Below are 21,884 nucleotides of genomic sequence, written 5' to 3'. Positions count from 1 at the left end.
GAGGAGGCTGCAACGGGAGAACTGGATGCAATAAATGACATTGATGGATTCACAAGTGAAGGACTGCCTCACTTGGAAGGACCGTTTATCATCCAGATAGAATGCTTTCTATGGTGCATCTGTAAAAATTGGTAAGAGTCATCAGGGGCATGCTAAATTTCCTTAGCCTTCTGAGGAAGTAGAGACATTGGTGTGCTCTCTTTGCTGTAGTGTCCACATGGCTGGACCAGGACAATTTGTTGGTGATATTTACACCAAGGAACTTCAAGCTCTCAACCATCTCCATCTGGATACAGCAATAGCTACGAGACCAGACAGTATGCTAGCAGTAATATTGAAGGCCTGTGCTCCAGAACTATCTACATCTTTGGCCTAGTTGTTCCAGTGCGGTTACAACACTGGCATCTACTAGACAATGTGGGAAATTGCCCAGGAATGTTCTGTTAATAAAAAAGGACAAATCCAATTCAGATAAGTACCATCCAATCAATCTACTGTCAATCATCAGCAAAGTGATGGAAGCTGTAATTGACAGCACCAACAAACTGAATTTTGCCAGGAACACTCGTCTCCAGACCTGATAATGGTCTCGGTCCAAACCTAGACCAAAGCACTGATCCAGAGGTGATGTGTGAGTGAAAATATAAACAAACAACTAAAGAGGCTGAAAATCTCAATTAAAAACAGAAAATGCTGGAAACACTCAGCAAGTCAGGCAGCGTCTCAGGAAAGGGAAACTGAGTTAATATTTCAGGTCAAACACCTTGTCAGAACCACCTTTCATGCAAAGGCAGCCTTTGACTTCAAGCTGTCCTGGTAAAACTGGTCAATGGACATCAAAGGGAAATCTAGTAGTTGCTTATGGATCACACAGAGGAAGAGGTTATCAGAGGTCAATCATCTCAACCCCAGGAATTACTGCAGGCTTGTGTTCTAGGCCCTACCACATTCAACTGCTTCAGCTATGATCTCTTTCCATCATAAAGTCTGAAGTGGGATGGATGTTCATTAATGATTTCACTATGGTCAATTCCACTGACAATTCTTTAGCAAAGGAAGCAGCCCATTCCTGCATGCAGTATGACCTTGATAATATTGAGGCATGGGCTGATAAGTGGCAAGTAACATTCAGGCAATAACCATCTTCAAAAAGAAAGCTATTACAATCATCAAGTCCCCCATCATCATTATCTTGGGTGTCACCATTCACCAGAAACAACTGGACCAGCCACATAAATACAAGAGAAGACCAGTGGCTGGGCACATGGTTGCAAATGAACAAGTCGGGAGTATTGTGGAATACTCCCTACTCACCAATAGTTTTAAAGAAGCTCAACATCATCCAAAACAAAGAGCCCACGTGATTGCCAGCATCCACCTTAAACACAGATGCGCTCCACCCCTAGCACACAGTGGCTGAAGTATGTACCATCTACAAAATGCACCTCAGTTATTCTCCCGAGTTACTCCAACAAAACCTCCCAAAGCCCACCAAGAAGGACAAGGGCAGCAGCCGCAAGGGAACACCATCAACTACAGGTTCCTGTCCAAGGTGCACATCTTTCTGACTTGGAAATATGTTTTTGCTCTTTCATCGTTACTGCACCTAAAGCCTGGAACTCCCCACTGCTGGAGCATCTTCACCAGAAGAACTGCAGTTGTTCAAGATGGCAACCTGCCACCACCTTCCCAAAGATGAGCAATAAATATTGACCTTGATAGTGACAATCACATCCCAAAACATGAATAAATAAAAGGTTTCCCGGATGGTCCAAGGTCAGCCAGGTATCAGAGCTTATCTGGATGACATCTTAGTCCCTTAAAAGGCAGAGCAGGAACACATGGAGAATCTAGAAGGTGCTGCCCATTGATTCTGATTTTCTCTTAATTCCCTGGTTAGTTTTAATGTAATTCAATAACTCAAATTAGAAACACGTGGCATGGTGGTACAGGAGCAACTGCTGCAGCCTCAGAGCTCCAGGGACTCAGGTTCAATCCTGACCTGGAATGCTGTATGTGCAGCGTTTGCATTTTCCTTCTGTGACTGCATGGGCTTTCTCCAGGTGCTTTAGTCTTCTTCCACATTCCAAAGACGTGCTGATTGGCTACTGTAAATTACCCTTAAAATAGGTTAATGCCAAGATGACTAGAAGGGGAATGGATGGTCTGGTGTGAGAGGAAATAAGTTGCAGTGCTACAGGGAGACACGGAGAGTTAATGGGGCTTCTAGGATTGCTCTCCCAGATGTGGTAAGAACCCAATGGGCTAAATAGCTTCCATCTTTGTAACAATAAGTTTAAGATTTTGAATTTTGCACCACATGCAACAATAGTTCTGTTCAATCCACTTCCAGTTGCCTGTCACTTTAATTCTCCAGCTCACTCTCACTCTGATCCCTCTGTCTTTGACCAAAGGGATCTTTGCACTGTTCCAACAAAGTCCAATGAAAACTTGAGGAACAACTCCTCAACTCTGATGAAAGGTCACCCACCTGTAACATTAATTCAGTTTTCCCTCTCCACAGATGCTGCCTGATCTGCTGAATATTCCTAGCATTCTCTTTTATTTCAGATTTCCACCAGCTGGTGTGTTCTATATCTCACAGTTCTAGCAATGTTTTATTTTCTCTATACTACCTTCATTCATCTCCCTTCATTTGCACTCATCCAGACAGATCAGCTGTGATTAACAAGCCTTCGTCACCCTCTCTTAAATGGCGTCAACAGCATTTGTGTCACCTCGACAATCTTAGTCTCCACCCTAGACATTCCCTTTGTTACCTCCAACCTTCCTCCTTCTCTGCAATGTGAAACATATTCTCACCTTCTCTGTGCTGATGAGTGGCCACTGACTTGACTGTTTCCGCAAATGCGACCTGTCCTGCTGGGTACTTCCACCATTTTCTAGTTTGTCTCATTGTTAGGCCTGAATGTTTGATAGAGCTCTCTTCCGTGACCAACCACCTATAACAGTTTCTTTACTTCTGTTTTTACTTCTTTATTACCCAATGCCAGATTGATAAAGAGAGAAAGTTCCTCCTTCTATTTCTTGCCCCAAATTCCAGCTACTGTGATAGCTTTGCCTGCTCCATTCTCCTTCATGGAGGTCAGTGCTATGCTATCTAATGGAAGGAAACTAAGTCTGGCCTTTCAGCCCATTTCTGCCCTGTTCTATCTTACTAGGGTTATATTTATTTAGTATCCTATCACACGGCCTTTGACAACCTATTCCAGCAGATGAGTTCAAAATCTGTCTCATGGAAACCTCAAATAAATAGAGAAATATAGAAATGTTATGAGTGGCTACCTCACAGCTCCAGTGATCCACTACCAGTCTTGACGTCGGGTGCTGTCTGTGTGGAGTTTGCATCTCCTCCCTATGACCACATGGGTTTCCCCTGGGTGCTTGCACTTCCTCACACATCGTAAAGATGTGCAGGTTAACTGGCCACTACGAATTGCTCCTGGTGTGTAGAGTTGAGGGGGGAGTTGATGGGAATGGGAAAAATATAATGGGAATAGTGTAAATGGGTGCTTAATGGTTGGCATGGACTCGCTGGGCTGAATGGCATGTTTCCAAACTCAATGACAAAATAAGAGCAGGAGTCCTTTTGGCCTCATGAGTCAACTTCATCACTCAATATGATCTTCGTTGATCTTCCATCCTCCATCTCAATACCATATTTCCCACTATCTCCCGATACTTTTTGATGCCTTCTTTGTCTAAAAATCTTAAATATATTCAGCAACTTGGCCTTCACTGACTTCTGTGTAGAGAATTCCACAAGTTCAGAGCCTGAGAAGGGAAATTTCTCCTCATCTCTGTTCTAAATGTCTTACCCCATATCCTGAGATAATACCCACTCATTCTAGACACATCAGCCAGGGGAGATATCTTCCCTGCATCCAGTGTGTCCACCCCTTCACAATTTTATATGTTTCAAAACTATGATTCTTCTAAACTCCAGTAAGTACAGGTCAAGTCAACTCAATATCTCCTCTTACAACAGTGACTGGCCTGGTGACCCTTCGCTGCACTCCCTCTACATCCTTTAAGGAGGCCAAAACTGCACTCAGTCTCCAGGTGTGGTATCACCAAGGCTTTATATAATTGTAGCAAGATATCCCTTCTCCTGTAGGCAAAATTTCTTGCACTGAAAGCCAACACGGTAGCATAATGCTATTACAGAACCAGAGATCGGGGTTCGATTCCTGCCACTGTCTGTAAGGAGTTGGTAATTTCTCCCCGTAACTGCGTGGGTTTCCTCCCACATTCCAAAGACGTCCGGGTTAGTACGTTAACATGGGTGTAATTGGGCAGTGCGGGCTCATTGGGCCAGAAGGGTCTGTTACCTTGCTGTATAAACAAAGTTTAAAGTTTATCTTCCTTCTTAACTGCATGTTTGCTTTCAGCAATTGGCATACAAGAACACATAAATCCCTCTGTGCATCAATATTTCCCAGCCTATCTCCATTTAAATAATATGCTGCCTTTCTGTGTTTCCTACTGTAGTAGATAACTTCACATTTAAACACATTGAACTGCAGATGCCATGCATTTGCTCACTCACTCAACTCATCTAAATCACCTTAAAATCTCTTTGTATCCTCCTCACAACTCAGTTTTGCAAACTTAGAAATATCATATTTGATTCCCTCATCCAAATCATAGAAGTATATTCTGAATATCTGGGGCTCTATCACTGATCCCTGTGGTCTTCTCTTTATCTTTCATAGGCAGTCCCTAGGGATTAAGGATGGCTTAGTTCTACTCATGATCTGAGGGTGATATCAATGTTTTGGTGAAATGGGCTGAGAAATGGCAAATGGAGTTTAATGGGAGAAAAACATGAGGTGATGTATTTTGGGAGTGCCAGTAAGGGTAGGACATACACCATGGACTAGGTAACACTAAGGAATAGAGGAAGTTTGGTGTATGTCCAAAGATCCTTTAGGGTGGTGGCATTAGTAGATAATGTGGGGATGTCAGGAAATTACAGGCTGGTGAGCCTTACATCAGTAATAGGAATATTATTGTAAAAAAAATTCTAAGGGACAGTATTTATTTTCATTTGGAAAGGCAAGGACTGATTAGGGTGAGTCAGCATGGTTTTGTGCAGGGGAAATCCTGTCTAACAAATCTGACTTGAGTTCATCAAGAAGATTGATGAAGGCCGGGCAGTGGGCATGATAATACATGGACTTTAGCAAGGCCTTTGTTAAGCTCCTGCACATTAGGCTGGTTCAGAAGGTTAAGGCACAATGGATCCAAGATATGTTGGCAAACTGGATCCAAACTTAGCTTGGTGATAGGAGGCAGAGGGTACAGGTGGAGAGTTGTTTTTCTGACTGGAAGTCTGTAACCAGTGACGTACTGCAGGGATCGGTTGCCGGGACTTTTGTTATTTGTCATATATAAATGATTTAGATGAGAATGTAACAGGATCCTACCACCAGGCACACCTCCCCCTCACCCCACCTATCTGCTTTCCGCAGGGACTGCTCTCTCCACAACTCCCTTTTCCACTCGTCCCTCCCCACTGATAACCCCCCCCCCCCCCCCCCCCGGCACTTATGCCTGCAACTGCACCGTGTTACACCTGTCCCTACACCTCCTCCCTCACCACCATTCATGGTCCCAGACAATCCTTCCAGGTGAGGCAGCGCTTCACCTGTGAATCTGAGGGTGTCATTTAATGCATCCAGTGCAGCCTCCTGTACATCGGTGAGACCCGACGCAGATTGGGTGTCCACTTTGTCGTGCACCTTCGCTCTGTCCGTCACAACAGCCAGGATCTCCTGGTGGCTACGTACTTCAATTCCACATCCCACTCCTACACAGACTACTGCCACGTTGAAGCCAGATGCAGGTTGGAGGAACAACACCTCATGTTCCACCTTGGGAGTCTCCAACCTGATGGCCTCAACATCAGTTTCTCTAACTTCTGGTAACCCCCACCCCTTATTTTTCTTCCCCCCCCCCAACAGTCCTTTGTCTTCCCTTATTCCTGTGGCTCCCTTCCACCACCTTGATGACCTGCCCATCTCCTCTCCTCCCCTCCTCCATCCTTTATTCCATGGTCACTGCCCTCTCCTACCGGATTCCTTCTTCTTCAGCCCTTTGCCTCTTCTACCTGTCACTACCTCAGCTTATTACATCTTCTCCCCCTCCCCACTACCGTCCCCCTCTCACCTGGACTCGCCTATCACCTGAACTCACCAATCACCTGCCTGCATGTGCTCCTCTCTCTCCCCCCACCTTCTTATTCTGGCTTCTGCCCTCTTCCTTTCCAGTCCTGATGAAGGGTCTCGGCCTGAAACGTTGACTGTTTATTTCCCTCCATAGATGCTGCCTGACCTGCTGAGTTCCTCCAGCACTTTTTGTGTATTGCTCTAGATTCCAGCATCTGCAGAATTTCTTGTGTCTCTAGATGAGACTGTAGGTGGTCTGATTAATGTTTGCAGATGACATGAAAATTGGTGGAGTCGTAGATAATGAAGAAGATTGTCTAAGAGTGCAAAGGGACATAGATCAACTGGAAAGTTGGGCAGAGTGGTGGCAAATAGAACTTAATCCAGGTAAGTGTGAGTTAATGCGTTTTGTGACTTCAAATACCAGCAGGATATGTGCAATAAACAGCAGGGACAAGGAGCATGAATGTACAGAGACACCTTGGGGCGCAAGTTCATTGTTCCCTGAAAATGGTGACACAGATGGATAGTGTTCTGAAGAAGGCTTCTGGCAAGTTTGCCTTCATGGCCAAAGCATTGAGTATAAGAGTGGGGATGTCCTGTTGCAGCCATACAAAACATTGGTTGGACCTCACCTGGAGTATTGTGTAGTGTTCTGGTTGCCACAGTACAGAGAGGATGTGGTAGCATTAGAAAGAATGCAGAAGAGATTTGCCAGGATAGGCTGGGTTTGTTCTCACTGATAAGTAGACCAAAAGGTGACTTTATAGAGGTTTATAAGACAATGAGTGGCATAGAAAGGGTAGATAGTCAGAGTCTATTTTCCAGGGCACAGGTTTAAGGTGAGAGAGGAGAAACTTGAGGGAGGTCTGAGCGGAAAGTTTCTCGAACATAGGGTGGTGGTTATATGGAGCGAGCTGCCAAAGGAGGTGGTAGAGGCAGATACAGTTACAATGTTTAAAAGGCATTTGGACAATACTCAATTAGGAAAGAAGTAGAGGGGTGTCGGCCTAATGCAGCCAAATGGGATTACTGTAGTTGGGCAAAATGATCGGCAAGGATGAGTTGGGCTGATGAGCTCGTTTCCGTGATGTACAGCTCCATGACTCTATATCAGAGGTAGATAAAACTAGAGGACATAGATTTAATGTAAAGGATGAGAGATTTAGAGGAGATCTGAGGGGCACCTCTTTTAGCCAGAGTGGCAAATAATTGAAGCACACTGCCTGGGACCATTGACAGCACTTAAGTCTCTAGATGAGCACTTGAATCACCTAAGCATAGAAGGCTATGGGCAAAGTGCCGGAAGATGGGAGTAATACGGGTGGGTGCGCATGGGTCAGTGTGTATATGGTGGGCTGAATGGTCTGCTTTCATGCTGTATGACTCTATGAACATGTTAGTGTACATAGTGGAGGAGCGCAACGGATGGAGGAATGGGAATGACTGTGATAGGATGAAATAATGTAGCCATTGAGAGATCGTTAAGCTCTTTCACCTGTGTAATGTATTGCTGATGTTATGAAGTCTGGATAACATTGTATAGTCTGGCTTGCTGGGATAAGTGAGTTACTGCCTCACATGTAAAGACCGTTTGGGCCACCAGATGGTGGAAGGGGAAGAGCTAAAAGTACAGGTACTGAACCTTCTATTGTTGCATGAGCAAGTGCTACCTGAGGGAAAGTAGTAGGCAGGGATGGAAGAGCAGCTCGGGGAGTCGTGAAGGGAGTCATCCTTTTGAAACGTTGAGAGGGGACAGGAGGTGAATGTGTGTCTGGTGATGGAATCTTGTTGGAGCTGGCAGAAATTGCAAAGGATGATCCATTGAATGCGGAGGCTGGCGAGGTGGAAAATGAGTACCAGGAGAGTTCTGGAGCAAAAAACAAACTGCTGAAGGGACACCAGCATCTGCAGTCTCTTGTGTCACCAGCAGAACTCTTGTTCTTGCTCTGTCCAGTTGGAGAAGGGGTGAGAGCAGAGAAGGGGGATATAGATGAGAATGGGGGCAAGAGGTGTTTGGTGAGGTGGCACCCAAATGCTCCTTCTCTACTTTCAGCACTCATTGACCTGAAATATTCCAGGGACCCAGAGTCATTGAGGACTGTTGCATTTCTTCCAGAGGCTTTCAGCCCATCTTGAATCTTTTCCTCTCACTACCATGAGGGAGCTTTGAATGAAGTATCTGCTTCAGGAGTTTGTGGCAAACAATACGGCCTGCCCCACTGTTGTGAAACAGGTTCGGGGTCTCAGAAGGCGAGGACTCTGAACACAGTCTTAGAGATAAATGATTTATTTACAAAAGACGAACGCGGGGAAAGGATAACAGGAATAACACACATATGCGCACAGTTTAGAACGAGCATAGGGAAAATCACAACGGGGGTAAAATACACACACACACACACACACACACACACACACACACACACACACACATAAAACAAACTGGGTACAGACAATCAAGGAAAAACAGTGTGATACCCGCCACCCCTTGACTCAGTGCAGGCACGACCCTATGCTACCGGGGACACTAACTAAGATGGTCCCAAACCTATTAACAGTGCACATCTCACCAACGATTTCTCCAGCGCCATTTCACAGTGCTCGGCCTGGAGCAAAGCAGGGTGGTCCCTCGGTGACAAAAGAGAGAGAGAGACACGTGGCACTCTTTATAGTGCTGGAGGGCTGGGGGGGTCTAGCCCAAGTAATTTAAAAAGGCCAATGGCCCAGTGCCAGCAAGGACTAATCGATCACAAAGGCTGATGGTCAGGTGTGCACTGATGGGTAGGGCGGGACCAAACCTTGATTGACATTGGTGTGTGTTCCGACCAGGTAGGGGCAGTGCTGTCATGTGACAGCCACGACCCTCCACAATACAATCCACCCCTTGGAGGTCACACCACTCACCAATCACGGTAATAACTATTTCTAAGCCTAAAACTATATGTCAGCATACAGTACTAATGAAAGGCAGATGCGCTTTTGATAACCTGGCAAGCACAGCATAATATACAGTCAGCAATAACAATGAGAGTGAGAGCAGTTGCCCAGTGAATGACAGTTGCCCACCATCCCCCCAGAGACCCAAATGGCCACCAGTTTCCCCATGAGGTGTCGTGCTGGAGGAGCTGGTCCCTCGATTTTTGAATTTTAGCCACCAAGTCCTGAATGTGAGCAGCCAAGTGGGTGATGTTCTTTGACTCATCAGGGATAAATGTGCAACACTCCTTCACAATCACTGCACAGGTACCACCATCTGCAGCGAGTAGGTAATCCAGGGCCATTCGATTCTGCAGGCTGACCATCCTGACAGCCGTCAGCTCTGCCACCGTCTGCGTCAGGGCGTCTTTGGTGTGTTGCAGTGCCACTGCCGTTTCGTTGGCCAGCGTCTCGAGCACACTGACCATCTGGATGACCTCACGGGACAATCAGGCCGTGCCATACGTGGGAAAGGCTATCATCCAAAACCTCTCCATCTCCGTGATGGTTCTCTTGTCCCGGTGGCCGTTGTATGCCGGGTGCTCCCCAATGTCATCTAGGGCATGGATATACGGCACCACAAATGCTGGAAAGCAGCAACCGTTCCAGCTCGTGGGAAGCCACGGGCAGGCACGGTGGCCACAAATCCAGTTGGTCCCATTCAAAGTCCAGGGAGCCCCCAGCTTAGCGGCACCATCAGCAATGGTCACTGGGACACCCGGATACCAGTTTCACTCGCAGTTGTTGTGACTGACTGAAAGGGTGCAACCGTGCTCATTCAGGAGCCTGCACCAGCATTCCTTAGGTCTGCTCACCAGCTGTGGAAAGACCCTGAGAGTTGGGACACAGGTGGAGATCAAATTGTAGAGAGGGAAATACCAGTTCCTGAAAAACCCACCCCATCGGGGATTGCTGGAAGAGATGTTATGTAGTGGTGAGGGGAGTGGTGGGGGACTACCATTCAGGCCCCTCAAACAGATATGCCAGGAGCAAAAAGTCTATGTAAACAGTTCATCTGAAAGCCATCCAGTGGGATCGGCGTAAGTGGCAGAGCTTCATCTGCTTGTGCTGGGGTTCACACGCAAGTCCAGCAGTCGGATCTATTAGTGGTGCTGGCAAATTCATAAGCAACTCTGTGCCCTTGGATCTTCTACCAGAGGCTCCATTCAGCGACTGTCTCACTGGCCGAGACCTGCAATTCAAAAGGGACACCTGCCTGGTGAGGAGCAAGTGGCAGTGCTTGTTCAACAGCTTGCTTTGCTGTTTCAAAAGCAGCCTGTTGTTCGGGTCCCCAAAAGAATGTGGCTTTCTTACGGGAGATTAAACCATGGCAGATAATGGGGCTATGAATATCTACTGTAAATCCACCACTGCATACCAAGGCTTGTCCGGGCGCCCCGCTATGTCCTCCACTAAGGTGACAATATCAGGCACGGCGGCAGTGAGGGGGGGGCAGACTTGTTGAGGTGTCTGTAGTCTGTCATCATGCGCCACGTCCCATTCCTTTTGTGGACGGGCCAGACAGGACTGTTGAAGGGAGAGGCTGTGGGTCTAATGACACCCTCCCACAGTAGGCCTCAGTGATATCTTGGTGTCCCTCCAGTGCTCTGTACTGTTGGCTACAGATGACCTTGGAGGGAGGGGGGACAACAACTGGTTCCTGTTAGCTGCCCCAACTACGACTGTAGCCTGTGCGACCCCGAACATAAACTTGCCCCTGTTAGTATGGAGGGACTGTCCCTCCAAAACATTGATTCCCAGAACGCACTCCCGCGAAGCCACTATCAACACTGTTACGGGTCGAGGAGGTTGGTTCCTGATGGCCATGCGGTTTGTGACTTCCCTCGCAGGTAAAAGGGTTGATCCCAGGGTGGTTGTGGGATTTCCCCCGGCCAGATTTCCCCCGGCCAGATTTCCCCCGCAAAGCTCTTTCCACAGCGCGTAAATGGCAGAGGTCGGGATCCCATCTATGCTGACATGGTCCACCCCTGCACACAGCAGGTCCAGGTCTAACTGTTGGCGCGTAAAACAAGGGGTTGTCTCCAGCCCTCATCTTCGCCCTACGGACCTGGGTGGGCGCCCCCCCCCCCCCCCCCGCTGCAAGTAGTCTAGCCCTTCCAGGAGGGTGATGGCATCCCGCACGGTCTTCCCATTAGCCGGTCCCATGAGGGGCAGGACCACTGCCTCAAATTGGGGCGCGCGGTGGTGACCAGGTAACCCGCCAGCGCGTTGGCCACCCTGGTATTTTCTAAAAAGTTGTAATCGTGGGCTCCCTCATAAATGCTGGTCACCAGCCCCCACTCCCTGATGACCCTGCTGCCCTCACTGACTGTGCTCCATTGCAGTCGCTGATATAAATCCTGCTCGAGAAGGGTAGGGTACCGGACCCTCATGGTGATCACTACCCGATACCACAGGGTAGCGCCATCCCCGATCCCTTCCTGTTGCACCCGTAGGGCATTGCTGATACTCTGCTGGTCGGACAGGCTCCCCAAGGCGCTCGCTTCCGGGTGAGAGAGGCTCACATTGGGGGCCTCTTCATCCCAGTTGGAGCAGCCATGCGGCCAGGTGCTCGCCCAGTCACTGGCAGTACCGATCCACCAGCTGGGTCAGCTCCTTGGCAGAGAAATTCCAGGTCTCTGTAGTCTCGGAGGGACCACGGGCACTTTCCCCTGCAGGGGCCTCATCCTGACTCCCCTATGGCGGACCTAGGACCCCATGGTGATGAATCGAGCATGCAGGGGTTCCGGTGGGTAGGGGGTAGGGGGGAGGGCGGGTGTGATGGGACCCAGGCTCCTTGGGCAACCCCTCCTCATCATTATCCATCCATATATCCCCATTCCCCAGCCATGCATCCAGCTTGTCGCTGCGCCGGACCAGGGCTCGAATTTTGAGCCGGTCCAGCTGCCAGCCAGACCGGTGGGCTGCCTGCACCTTCTGCATTTGGATCAGCCTTCGAGGTACCTTTGACCTTGAGGTCGTTGGCTCTGGTCTGGGCAGCCTGGACTGCCTCCTGCAGCACACAGCAGCCCTGCTGGAGCACCTCTATCTCCTTGTCTTTTTGGAGACACATATCCTGTATCTGGCCAGTAATCCTGACCTGGCATCTCAAGAGGGATGCAAACAGCCAGAAGGCACCCCTCTGACTCCCCTTAGCCTTGGGGAACCCCAACCTCTGGAGGAGGGCGACCACATGGTGCCCCATTTTCTCACCACAGGGGGCTAACTGCTCGGCCCAGTCCACTGGTTTACCATGGTCTGCCAGCATGCTGGCCAAACTCCAAAATCCCTCGCTCTCATCAGTTCACCCGGGAATCCTGTCCTCGGCGCCTGCACTGGCTTTCTTACCCCATTCCAGAACACCCCTCCCCGCGTCTGTGTTCAGCCAAGACCTTTGAGACCCTGCTCACAGCGCCAATTGTTGTGAAACAGGTTTGGGGTCTCAAAAGGTGAGGACTCTGCTCACAGTCTTAGAGATAAATGATTTATTTACAAAAGATGAAAGCAGGGAGAGGGTAACGGGAATAACACACACAGTTGATAGCGAGCATGGGGAAAATCGCAACGGGGGTAAAATACACACACACACACAACGAACTGGGTACAGTCAAGGAAAAACAATATGATACCCGCCACCCAGTGCAGGCACGGCTCTGTACTACCAGGGATACCAACTAAGATGCTCCCAACCCTATTAACAGTGCACACCTCACCAACGATTTCTCCAGCGCCATTTCACAGTGCTCAGCCTGGAGCGAAGCAGGGTCATCCCTCGGAGACAAAAGAGAGAGAGCCAAACACATGTGGCACTCTTTATAGTGCTGGAGGGCTGGGGGGGTCCAGCCCAGGTAATTTAAAAAGGCCAATGGCCCAGTGCCAGCAAGGACTAATCGATCACAAAGACCAATGGTCAGACGTGCACTGATGGGTGGGGCAGGGCAGGGCTAAACCTTGATTGGCAGTGCTGTCATCCAACCAAGTAGGGGCAGTGTTATCATGTGACAGCCATGACCCTCCACAATACACCCACGTAGCTGACTAAGTATAACTTGGGGCTTAATGCTGGAGATTTTGGTCAGGGAAGAGGACCTTGATGTTGATTTGTTCATTTTTCAAGTGAATTTGGAGGATTTTGCAGAAACAGCATTGGTGGTAAATGGCACCCCGAGTGCCTGCTTAAGTCCATGACTCAACTGCATGTAGGAAGATGGGGATCTCTGCTGCCTGGTCAACCTGTACAACTCATCAAATACCCTTTTCCTCTATTGACCAAAGGCTGTTGGAGGTTCCTCATGAGTCACCACCAGCCAACATGAGAAAGTACCATTAATTCATAGACTTGTTTCCCATCAGTGAACTCATTTTGAATCCATGCCACTATATTACTCCCAAACCGATGTGTTTTAATTTGGCACACTATGTAGGTTACTAATCAAGGACTTCCTGAAAATTCAAATACATCACATCCACTGGTTATCCTCATCTGTTCTACCCCATACAGATATACATGTGGGCTTTGTCTGATGCCATTGATATTTTCTAAGTGACCTGTAATCATATCCTTTGTAATACTCTGTTGGATCCGGTTATTTTCGAATCCGCAGGTTCTTTCAGGAGTCCAAGAATGAGTTGAAAACAAGTTGGTGCTTCACAAAGTTTTATTGGAAAAGTTTTAAACAAAGAAACAGTCACAGAGTACATGGCACTGGCTTTACTACTAGGAGATGAGACAAAAGGAACTAAAGATGAGCTAGGGCCGTGCAGGTGGGGGGGGGGGGGGGGGTAAAGAGAACAAGAGAGAGATTAACAAAAATCAACACCTTTTAGACCTGAGATAAGAGGTACTCCTTAGCTAACAATAGTCCAATCAGAAAACCAATTAGATACCTGTGGCAAAACCAACCAATGAGAAAACATGTATTCACCTGATGGACAAACCAATAAGCTAGGAAGCGGCCATTTCTTGCGCAGCCACTTGAGGTGTATTAAACACTATACATGCTAAAAAATTAAAAGAGTCAAATCCAACAACTCTTAATATTTTTTCTACTACTGATGTTAAGTGAACCACTGTAGTTCCACATTTTCACTCTTTTTTTGAAAATAGGAGTTCCATTTTTCATCCTCCAATCTGCTGCAATTGTTCCATAATCTATAGAATTTTGAAAGAGCCATTATTTCCATGGCTCTTTAAATATACTTACTTTGTCCTGAAACAATCCAAACAGTATTTCTCAAAAATAAGTCAACATTATAACTAAAACCACACTTAAAATTAATATGTTCAAACTACCTTCTGACACAATGATCTGTTATACTGCCACCAGCAGCTTTATATTCTTTTTGATAACTCGGTGTCACATTCTGGCGTTCTTTCTGTCATATTAAGTCTTTGAACTACTTACTGCATTGTGTTTGTTCTGTGTCTTGGTCTGCTCAGTGTTCACGAAGTGCCCATTTCCATAGTGTACGACTCTGCCAGGCAGCACCATCATTACTCACCATTCCCCTTCAGTTCCTTAGTTTCCCAAGAGCTTGCTGCTGGCTCCATATACTCTGGCTCTAAACAGCAGCTTAAGGTCACATAGCCCATCAGTCCCATTCTGCCTTTTGGTTGATTTATCCCAAATCTATACATCTGTCTTTTAGAATTAACAACCATGTTATCAATTGCTGTTTGTTACTGTCCTGTGTGCACAATCCCTTTAGATTCACTACATTTCAAATCACGAGTCTTTTAAATTCCAGAAAATACATTGATAATAGGTCACCAACCCAAGGTGCTTATTCCAGGAAATATATTAATTTTGTTCAATCCTTGAGCATTCCCTTGTCTTCCCTCTGTAGCGGAATATCATCCTCCCAAATGCAGTCAGGAATCATTAGAAGATTCTGGGACAAAATAAGTCTGTGGAATTAGTTTGAGGTTAGGAGGGCAAGGAAAGAAAGCTATGGAGTGATATTAGATTGGGAACAATACTGTGCTACAGGAAGTAGCAAGGAGAAGCAATTAGCACTGATCCAGCATTGTGAAGTAGCATTCTATAGTTGTAAATAGTACAGCAAATGCAGTGACTCAGGGGAAAGTCTGTAGTTTGGATGATCACCAAGTAATTAAATGAAGTTGACATAAACAGGAAGGTTTGAACATCAAGTTTACTGCTGAACACAAATCAAAAGGATACAAAATACAGCACCTGCTAGTTAGTCAGCTAAATAACCCCTTTCTGGAAAATACTCTTCCATCCTCCTCACACAACTTTAGGAGACCTGTCCTCATCCCTCAGCCAACGATCTCTGGTGTTGTTGCAGAGTCCAGGGCTGCAACAAACAAATGTGCATTTGTAATACCAGGTGTTTCAAACACCGATCACCGAACTGAATAAATCCTCAAGAGCAACGAACAACCCACTGGAGGAACTCAGCAGGTCGAGCAGCATCTGTGGGAAGAAGGAAATTGTCGACGTTTTGGGTCAAAACCCTGCACCTGAATCCTCAAGACAGCATTTCTCCTAGACTGACCAATCTTTTCCATTTTGGCCTAAAATGCTCATGGGTAATTAATTGCACCAGAACCAATAAATCTCTTTTCCTGTGTCCCAAGTCAGCAGGCGACCTTGCAGCTTGAGTTGGTTCAGTCTCTGACCCTGGAAAGGCCTACTCCTGTTCCACACAAGGGTTGAAGATCCTGGCTAACAGTGACGTATTGGTCTGGGATTTTCTGTGGAACTCAGCCACCCTCTCAAGCTCCTTGGCCTTGCCTGCAGCCTGCATACGAGCAGTAGTCTTGCTGGCTTGGATCTCAGCCTCAGTGGCCCGCTGATGGAAGTGCCAGTTCTTCTCCTGCCACTCCTCCCCTTTCTTCCGCTTCAGTTCCTGCAGCTTCTCCAGGCCCCTGCTCTTCTCCACATTCTGGAGGAAGAAGTTTGTCTCGCGCTTAGCCTGGGAGACCTCCACCCGCAGCCTCTGCCGCTTCACCAGCTTCTCATAGGCCAGGCGCTCGCTCAGATGGATCCATTTAAAGCGGTGCAAGTACTGCCAGAAACAGAAAAACCTCAGAATGAACAGAGCCAGCTATTGACTGTTCACCTCAAAAACCAAATTGTATTAGCTGGGCAGCTTATTTTCCTTCCCTGCCATCTCCAATCTCATCTGAACTGGAAGGAACATGGAGATTAAAAATTGGGGGACAAGTTATGCGCATTACCAAGACATTGGTGAGAGGATATCTGGAATATTGTTTTGGTCACTGCCACAGAAAGGATGTGATTAAGCTAAAGTGGGTGCAGAACATATTCACAAGGATGTTGCTAGGAGTGGAGGGCTTAGAGACTAGAAAAGCTGGCACTGTTTTCCCTGGAGTGAAGCAGACTGAGGTGACGTTATAGAGGTTTATAAGATCAAGAGGGGCATAGATTAAGGAAAATAGTTACAGTCTTTTTTCCAGGTGAGAGGGGAAGGATTTAATGGTGACCTGAAGGACAAGTTTTTCTTCCCCCTCACAGATAATGCCCCATATTTATGGAGAGGGACCAACATCCTGGAAAGGATATTTGCTAGTGCTACTCGGAAAGATTTAATCCAAATTGGTGGGGTGGGTGGGACCCTGAGTAGTGAGAAAGATGAAATAAATTGGGGGCAAATAGAGCAGTCACCGAGAGCAAATTAGTAGACAGGATGACCAGGACAACAGCAAGGAGAGAGCAATGGCCACTAATTTAAACTACATTTATTTCAATGCAAGAGGCTCAAAAGGCAGGGCAGACAAACTCAGGATGTGGATTTGTTCTTGGAACTGGAATGTTATAGCCATAACAGAAACGTGGCTGAGAGAAGGGCAGGACTGGCAGCTCAATGTTCCAGGATGCAGATGCTACAGGTGTGACTGAGGTACAGATGAGAGGAAGGGGGAGTTGCCTTTTTGATGAGTGAAGACATAACAACAGTGCTTTGAGAGGATATTCTTGGGGAACTGTCCAGCAAGGCTATATGGGTACAAGTTAGAAACAAGGGACAATCACTTTGATGGGACTATATTATAAGCCCCCCAATAGTCAGCAGGAATTAGAGGAGCAGATGTGTAGGGAAATCACAGATAATAGGGTAGCATTAGTGGGAGATTTTAACTTATTGACTGGACCACTCATAGTGCGAAGGGCTTTGACGGCGTGGAATTTGTTACATGTGTCCAAGAAAGTTTCCATAATCAATACATAGAGGGCCCTATTAAGAGGGACCGCAACACTGGACATCCTCTTAGGGAACAAGGTAGGGCAAGTGACTGAAGTGTCAGTGGGAGAGCATTTTGTGACCAGTGACCATATTTCTATTAGTCTTAAAAGAGTTTTGGAGAAAGGTAGGATGGGTCCACAGGTTAAGGTCCTAAACTGGGGCAGGGACAATTTTGGAGGCATTAGGCCAGATCTTGCAGAGGTTGATTGAATGAGATCGTTTGCTGGTAAAGGGATGACTGGCAAGTGGGTGGCTTTTAAAAGTGCGATATCAAGAATTCAGGGACAGCAGGTTCCTGTTAGGGTGAAGGGCAAGGCTGGCAAGTTTAGGGAACCTTGGTTCACTAAGAGTGAAAGGTGAGGACAATAGCAACAAGGAAACAACAAGGATAGCAATAAGGAATCCATAACTGAAAGACACAAAATGTGATAGTCTCATCTCGTTCCAGCATTAATTCATCATTGGAGAAACATATGCAAGGTTACATTAGATGTTGAACACACGGTTTAACTCACCATGCTCTGTGTAACATGGGAGAAGACACAAAGGCAAACACCTGCCCAGCTGGAACAGAAAATCCACTGAGGGAGACTCAAGTATTTGGGACATCACCATGGTTTTCAAGTGTTCCTTTCAACGAACGAGTCAGGCCTTGCACACTCCATTACCCAATATACTGCTACCCCAGGATAATCTTGATATTTCACTACCTTATCCAGACAGCTTGCATACCTCCAGAAACCAACCACCACCCCCTAATAATTTTACCTCTCCCTACACACCCCTGAAGCTTACCTTCATGTTCCACAAGTCATCATGGAAGCGGCTGCGTTTCTTAGTTCCAATCGGTGTGTTGTGGAGACTTCTGGCTACCCGTTTGGCCACAGCCTTGTTCTGAAATTCCACCCAGCCTTCAGTGAAGTTTTTCCCAAGGCTGCCAGTCTTTTTCTTTCTCCGGGTTCTCCTTTCATCTGAGATGAAGAAAGACTTGCTTTACACTGTGTGCTGAGATGGGAGCACAGTCTCCATCCATTGTATGGAATGCCTTGGTTTCTCTCCTCCACCACTGCCAATAATGAACTCAGGGGCAAAAGCAAGGTCCATTTAGACAAGTTTTGAGTTTTGTGCACTAAGTATGGCAAATAATCTTGGTGAACTGCAGGCAATGAATTCCTACAAGGTAGGAAAGACTGAACTTCAAGTCCCTGGCTATAAGATATCTAGAAATGATACCAGCGGGGAAAATAAAGGAGCTGGGTCATTAATATTGATGACAGAAATTATCCTAGCATTGGAATGGAATTAAGTAATTGCAGGGTCAATGACATCTGTTTAGCATTGATGTACAACGAGAGTTTAAAAGGTCAGAGTCTGTTGGGGATCTCCGGAGAGAAGGATAGGAGTAATGGTTTCAAAGCACTTGAATAGTCCACAAACTTGTTAAGCACGTTGCTGACAAAAGCCAGCAAGGCACAAGAACACAGGAAGATAGGAGTAGGAGCAGTAGGAGCACCCCCAGCCTCCACTGCTCCAGAGAAACGAGCCCAAGTTTGTCCAGCCTTTCCTGATAGCACATACCTCTAATCCAGGCAGCATCCTGGTAAACCTCCTCTGCACCCTCTAAAGCCTTGACATCCTTCCTATAGTGAGGTGACCAGACTTGCACACAATACTCTAAATGCGACCTAACCAGAGTTCTATAGAGATGCATCACAACTTCTTGACTCCTATACTCAATATCCCAATTAATAAATGCAAGCATTCCATAAGCCTTCTTAACCACCCTGTCTACCTGTGTAGCCACTTTCAATGAGTCAGAGACTTGCACGCCAAGGTCTCTCTGCTTTTCAACAATGTTAAGGGTCTTGCCCTGAAGAGCATACTGCCTTTTGACATTAGTCCGACCAAGTTGCAACACCTCACATTTATCCAGGTTAAACTCCATCTGCCATTTCTCTGCCCACATCTGCAACTGATTTATATCACGCTGTATCCGTCACCAGTCTTCTACACTACTCACAACTCCACCAATCTTGGTATCATCCGCATACTTACTAACCTATCGATCAACATACTCATCCAGGTCATTTATGTACATCACAAACAGCAAAGGTCCCAGCACAAATCCCTATGGAACACCACTACTCACAGGCATCGAGCCCAAATAAGTCGCTTCAACCACCACCCTTGGTCTTCTACAGACAAGCCAGTTCTGGATCCACACAGTCAATTCTCCACTGACCCCATGCACCCAAATGTCCTTGATTAACCTATTATGTGGGACCTTGTCAAATGCCTTACTGAAGTACATATAGATGACATCCACAGCTCTACCTTCATCAATCTCTCTCATCACCCTGTCAAAAAACTCAACCAGGTTAGTAAGACATGACTTGCCCTGCACAAAGCCATGCTGGCTTTCCCTAATCAACCCATTAGATGCCAGATGCTCATATATCCTACCTCTAAGAATTTTCTCCAGCAATTTCCCTGAAACTGACATGAGACTCACCGGTCTATAGTTCCCCATATCTTCCCTTGTTCCTTTCTTAAATAAAGGAACAACGTTAGCCACTCGCCAGTCATCAGGACCTCATCCCTGGTCAAAGAGGACACAAAGACACTGGTCAAGGCCCCAGCAATTTCCTCTCCCAGAGTAACCTGGGGTATATCCCATCAGGCCCCAGGGACTTATCCACCTTAATACTCTTTAGGAGACCTAACACTACCTCCTCATTGACCTCTAAATGCTCTAACGTGTTTACACCCTCAGTTCCAATTTCTGCATCCTGCATGTCCCTTTCCTGGCTAAATACTGAAGAGAAGTACTCATTCAGAACCTCACCCACATCCTCTGCATCCAAACATAGATTGCCTTCTTTATCCTTAAATGGTCCTACTCTTTCCCTCATTAGCCTCTTATTCTTGATGTAGGTATAGAATGCCTTTGTATTCTCCTTAATCCTAGTTGCTAATGACTTTTCATGGTCCCTCTGGCTTTCCTAATTCCTTTCTTGAGTTCATTTCTAGCTTCTCTATAGTCCTCACGTTCTGTCTGATCTTAACTTCTGATCTTAACCTCGGGTCTCCTCTAACTCCTCACCTTAAATCTATGCCTCTTGTAGGAGACATTATCTCCCCCCCCCCCCCCCAGGCATCAACATCTTGGAGAATCTATCCTGGGCTCAACACATTGATGCAATCATGAAGGCGGCATACGGTGGAGATCATTCTGACTGGTTGCATCACAGCCTGGTGTGGAGGTTCCAATGCACAGGATTACAAGACGCTGCAGAGTTGTAGACTTGGCCAGCTCCATCACAGGCACAATTCTCCCTGCCATCGAGGAGATCTTCAATAGGCAGTGCTTCAAGAAGGCAGCATCACTAATGACCCTCATCACCCGAGACATGCCCTCTTCATGTTACTACCATCAGGAAAGTAGTACAGGAGCCTGAAGATCCACACTCAGCAATTTAGGAACAGCTTCTTCCCCTCCACATTTCTGAACAATCCATGAACACTACCTCATTATTCCTATTTTTACTCTATTTTGTAATTTACAGTAATTTTATGTCCTTGCACTGTACTGCTGCTGCAAAACAACACATTTCACGACATACAAGACGGTGATACTTGATTCCGACCTCACTCCCTCCTACCCTTCTCCAATTCTCACCCCACATTACATTTACCCTCCCTCCAAACAACCCTACCACCCACCAACCAACCTCCCCCAACCCCTACCCCTACCCCCCTCTACCCGCTCCTTCTCCCACTGACCTGCTGGCTGCAGGAAGATTCTGCCCACCTCCCCGAAGGCGGACATCATTTTCCGCATGAGACACAGCTCCAGACCCGGCGGGATGTACCCCAGGTAGATCACCCCGGGTACCGGCCTGCGCGGCACGGCTGACCCAGCGGCCGTATCCTGGTCCTCGCCAACCGGCTCCTCGCCGCTCACGGCCGGCTCCCCCGCGTCCGGCCCCTCGCCGCTCACGGCCGGCTCCCCCGCGTCCGGCCCCTCGCCGCTCACGGCCGGCTCCCCCGCGTCCGGCCCCTCGCCGCTCACGGCCGGCTCCCCCGCGTCCGGCCCCTCGCCGCTCACGACCGGCTCCCCCGTGTCCGGCTCCATGTTGGTCGCCACAGCTACCACCCTCATCAACAGCGCAGGCGCAGCCGCCCGACCCCGGTATATCAAACACGTGACTAAGCACGTGGAACCCTGGCCCCTGTATATCGAACACGAGACCCAGAGTATGGAACCCTGGCCCCTGTATATCGAACACGAGACCCAGAGTATGGAACCCTGGCCCCTGTATATCGAACGCGAGACCCAGAGTATGGAACCCTGGCCCCTGTATATCGAACGCGAGGCCGGACCAGCGGAATCCTGGTGCCGGAATATCGAACATGCCGTCCCGAACCTGCAGCCCCAGCCCCTAACATGTTGAGTGGGCAGGCCAGAATGTGGAACAGTGA

General features: G+C 47.4%; 1 protein-coding gene across 2 annotated transcripts; it reads right to left on the bottom strand.

Annotated features, from left to right (window-relative positions):
* Positions 1-13,817: 13,817 nt before the first annotated feature.
* Positions 13,818-21,580, bottom strand: abt1 (activator of basal transcription 1). 2 transcript variants are annotated; one of them, XM_052027411.1, is made up of 4 exons: positions 21,512-21,543; positions 21,186-21,439; positions 18,198-18,373; positions 13,818-16,205 (listed from the first exon to the last, which is right to left on the bottom strand). In XM_052027411.1, the coding sequence occupies exons 1-4, from the start codon at positions 21,535-21,537 to the stop codon at positions 15,828-15,830; spliced, it is 834 nt and encodes a 277-aa protein (XP_051883371.1). In that variant the 5' UTR covers positions 21,538-21,543; the 3' UTR covers positions 13,818-15,827. The 2 variants fall into 2 exon arrangements, with proteins under 2 accessions (XP_051883371.1, XP_051883370.1); XM_052027410.1 differs by having other exon boundaries at positions 21,186-21,580.
* Between the last annotated feature and the right edge of the window lie 304 nt (positions 21,581-21,884).

Source organism: Pristis pectinata, chromosome 12 (genome assembly GCF_009764475.1).
Source record: "Pristis pectinata isolate sPriPec2 chromosome 12, sPriPec2.1.pri, whole genome shotgun sequence".
Taxonomy (NCBI): domain Eukaryota; kingdom Metazoa; phylum Chordata; class Chondrichthyes; order Rhinopristiformes; family Pristidae; genus Pristis; species Pristis pectinata.
The sequence above is the reverse complement of the archived record's forward strand: the minus strand, read 5'-3'. Positions and strand labels throughout refer to the sequence as shown.

What these genes read in the sequence shown, in the direction of transcription:
- abt1 (XM_052027410.1), bottom strand. Translation starts at nt 21,564, where the DNA reads ATGAGGGTGGTAGCTGTGGCGACCAACATGGAGCCGGACACGGGGGAG. An exon ending in AATCTTCCTGCAGCCAGCAG is followed by an intron (nt 18,374 to 21,185) that starts GTCAGTGGGAGA and finishes TCTTCATCTCAG; the next exon opens with ATGAAAGGAGAACCCGGAGA. An exon ending in ATGACTTGTGGAACATGAAG is followed by an intron (nt 16,206 to 18,197) that starts GTAAGCTTCAGG and finishes TGTTTCTGGCAG; the next exon opens with TACTTGCACCGCTTTAAATG.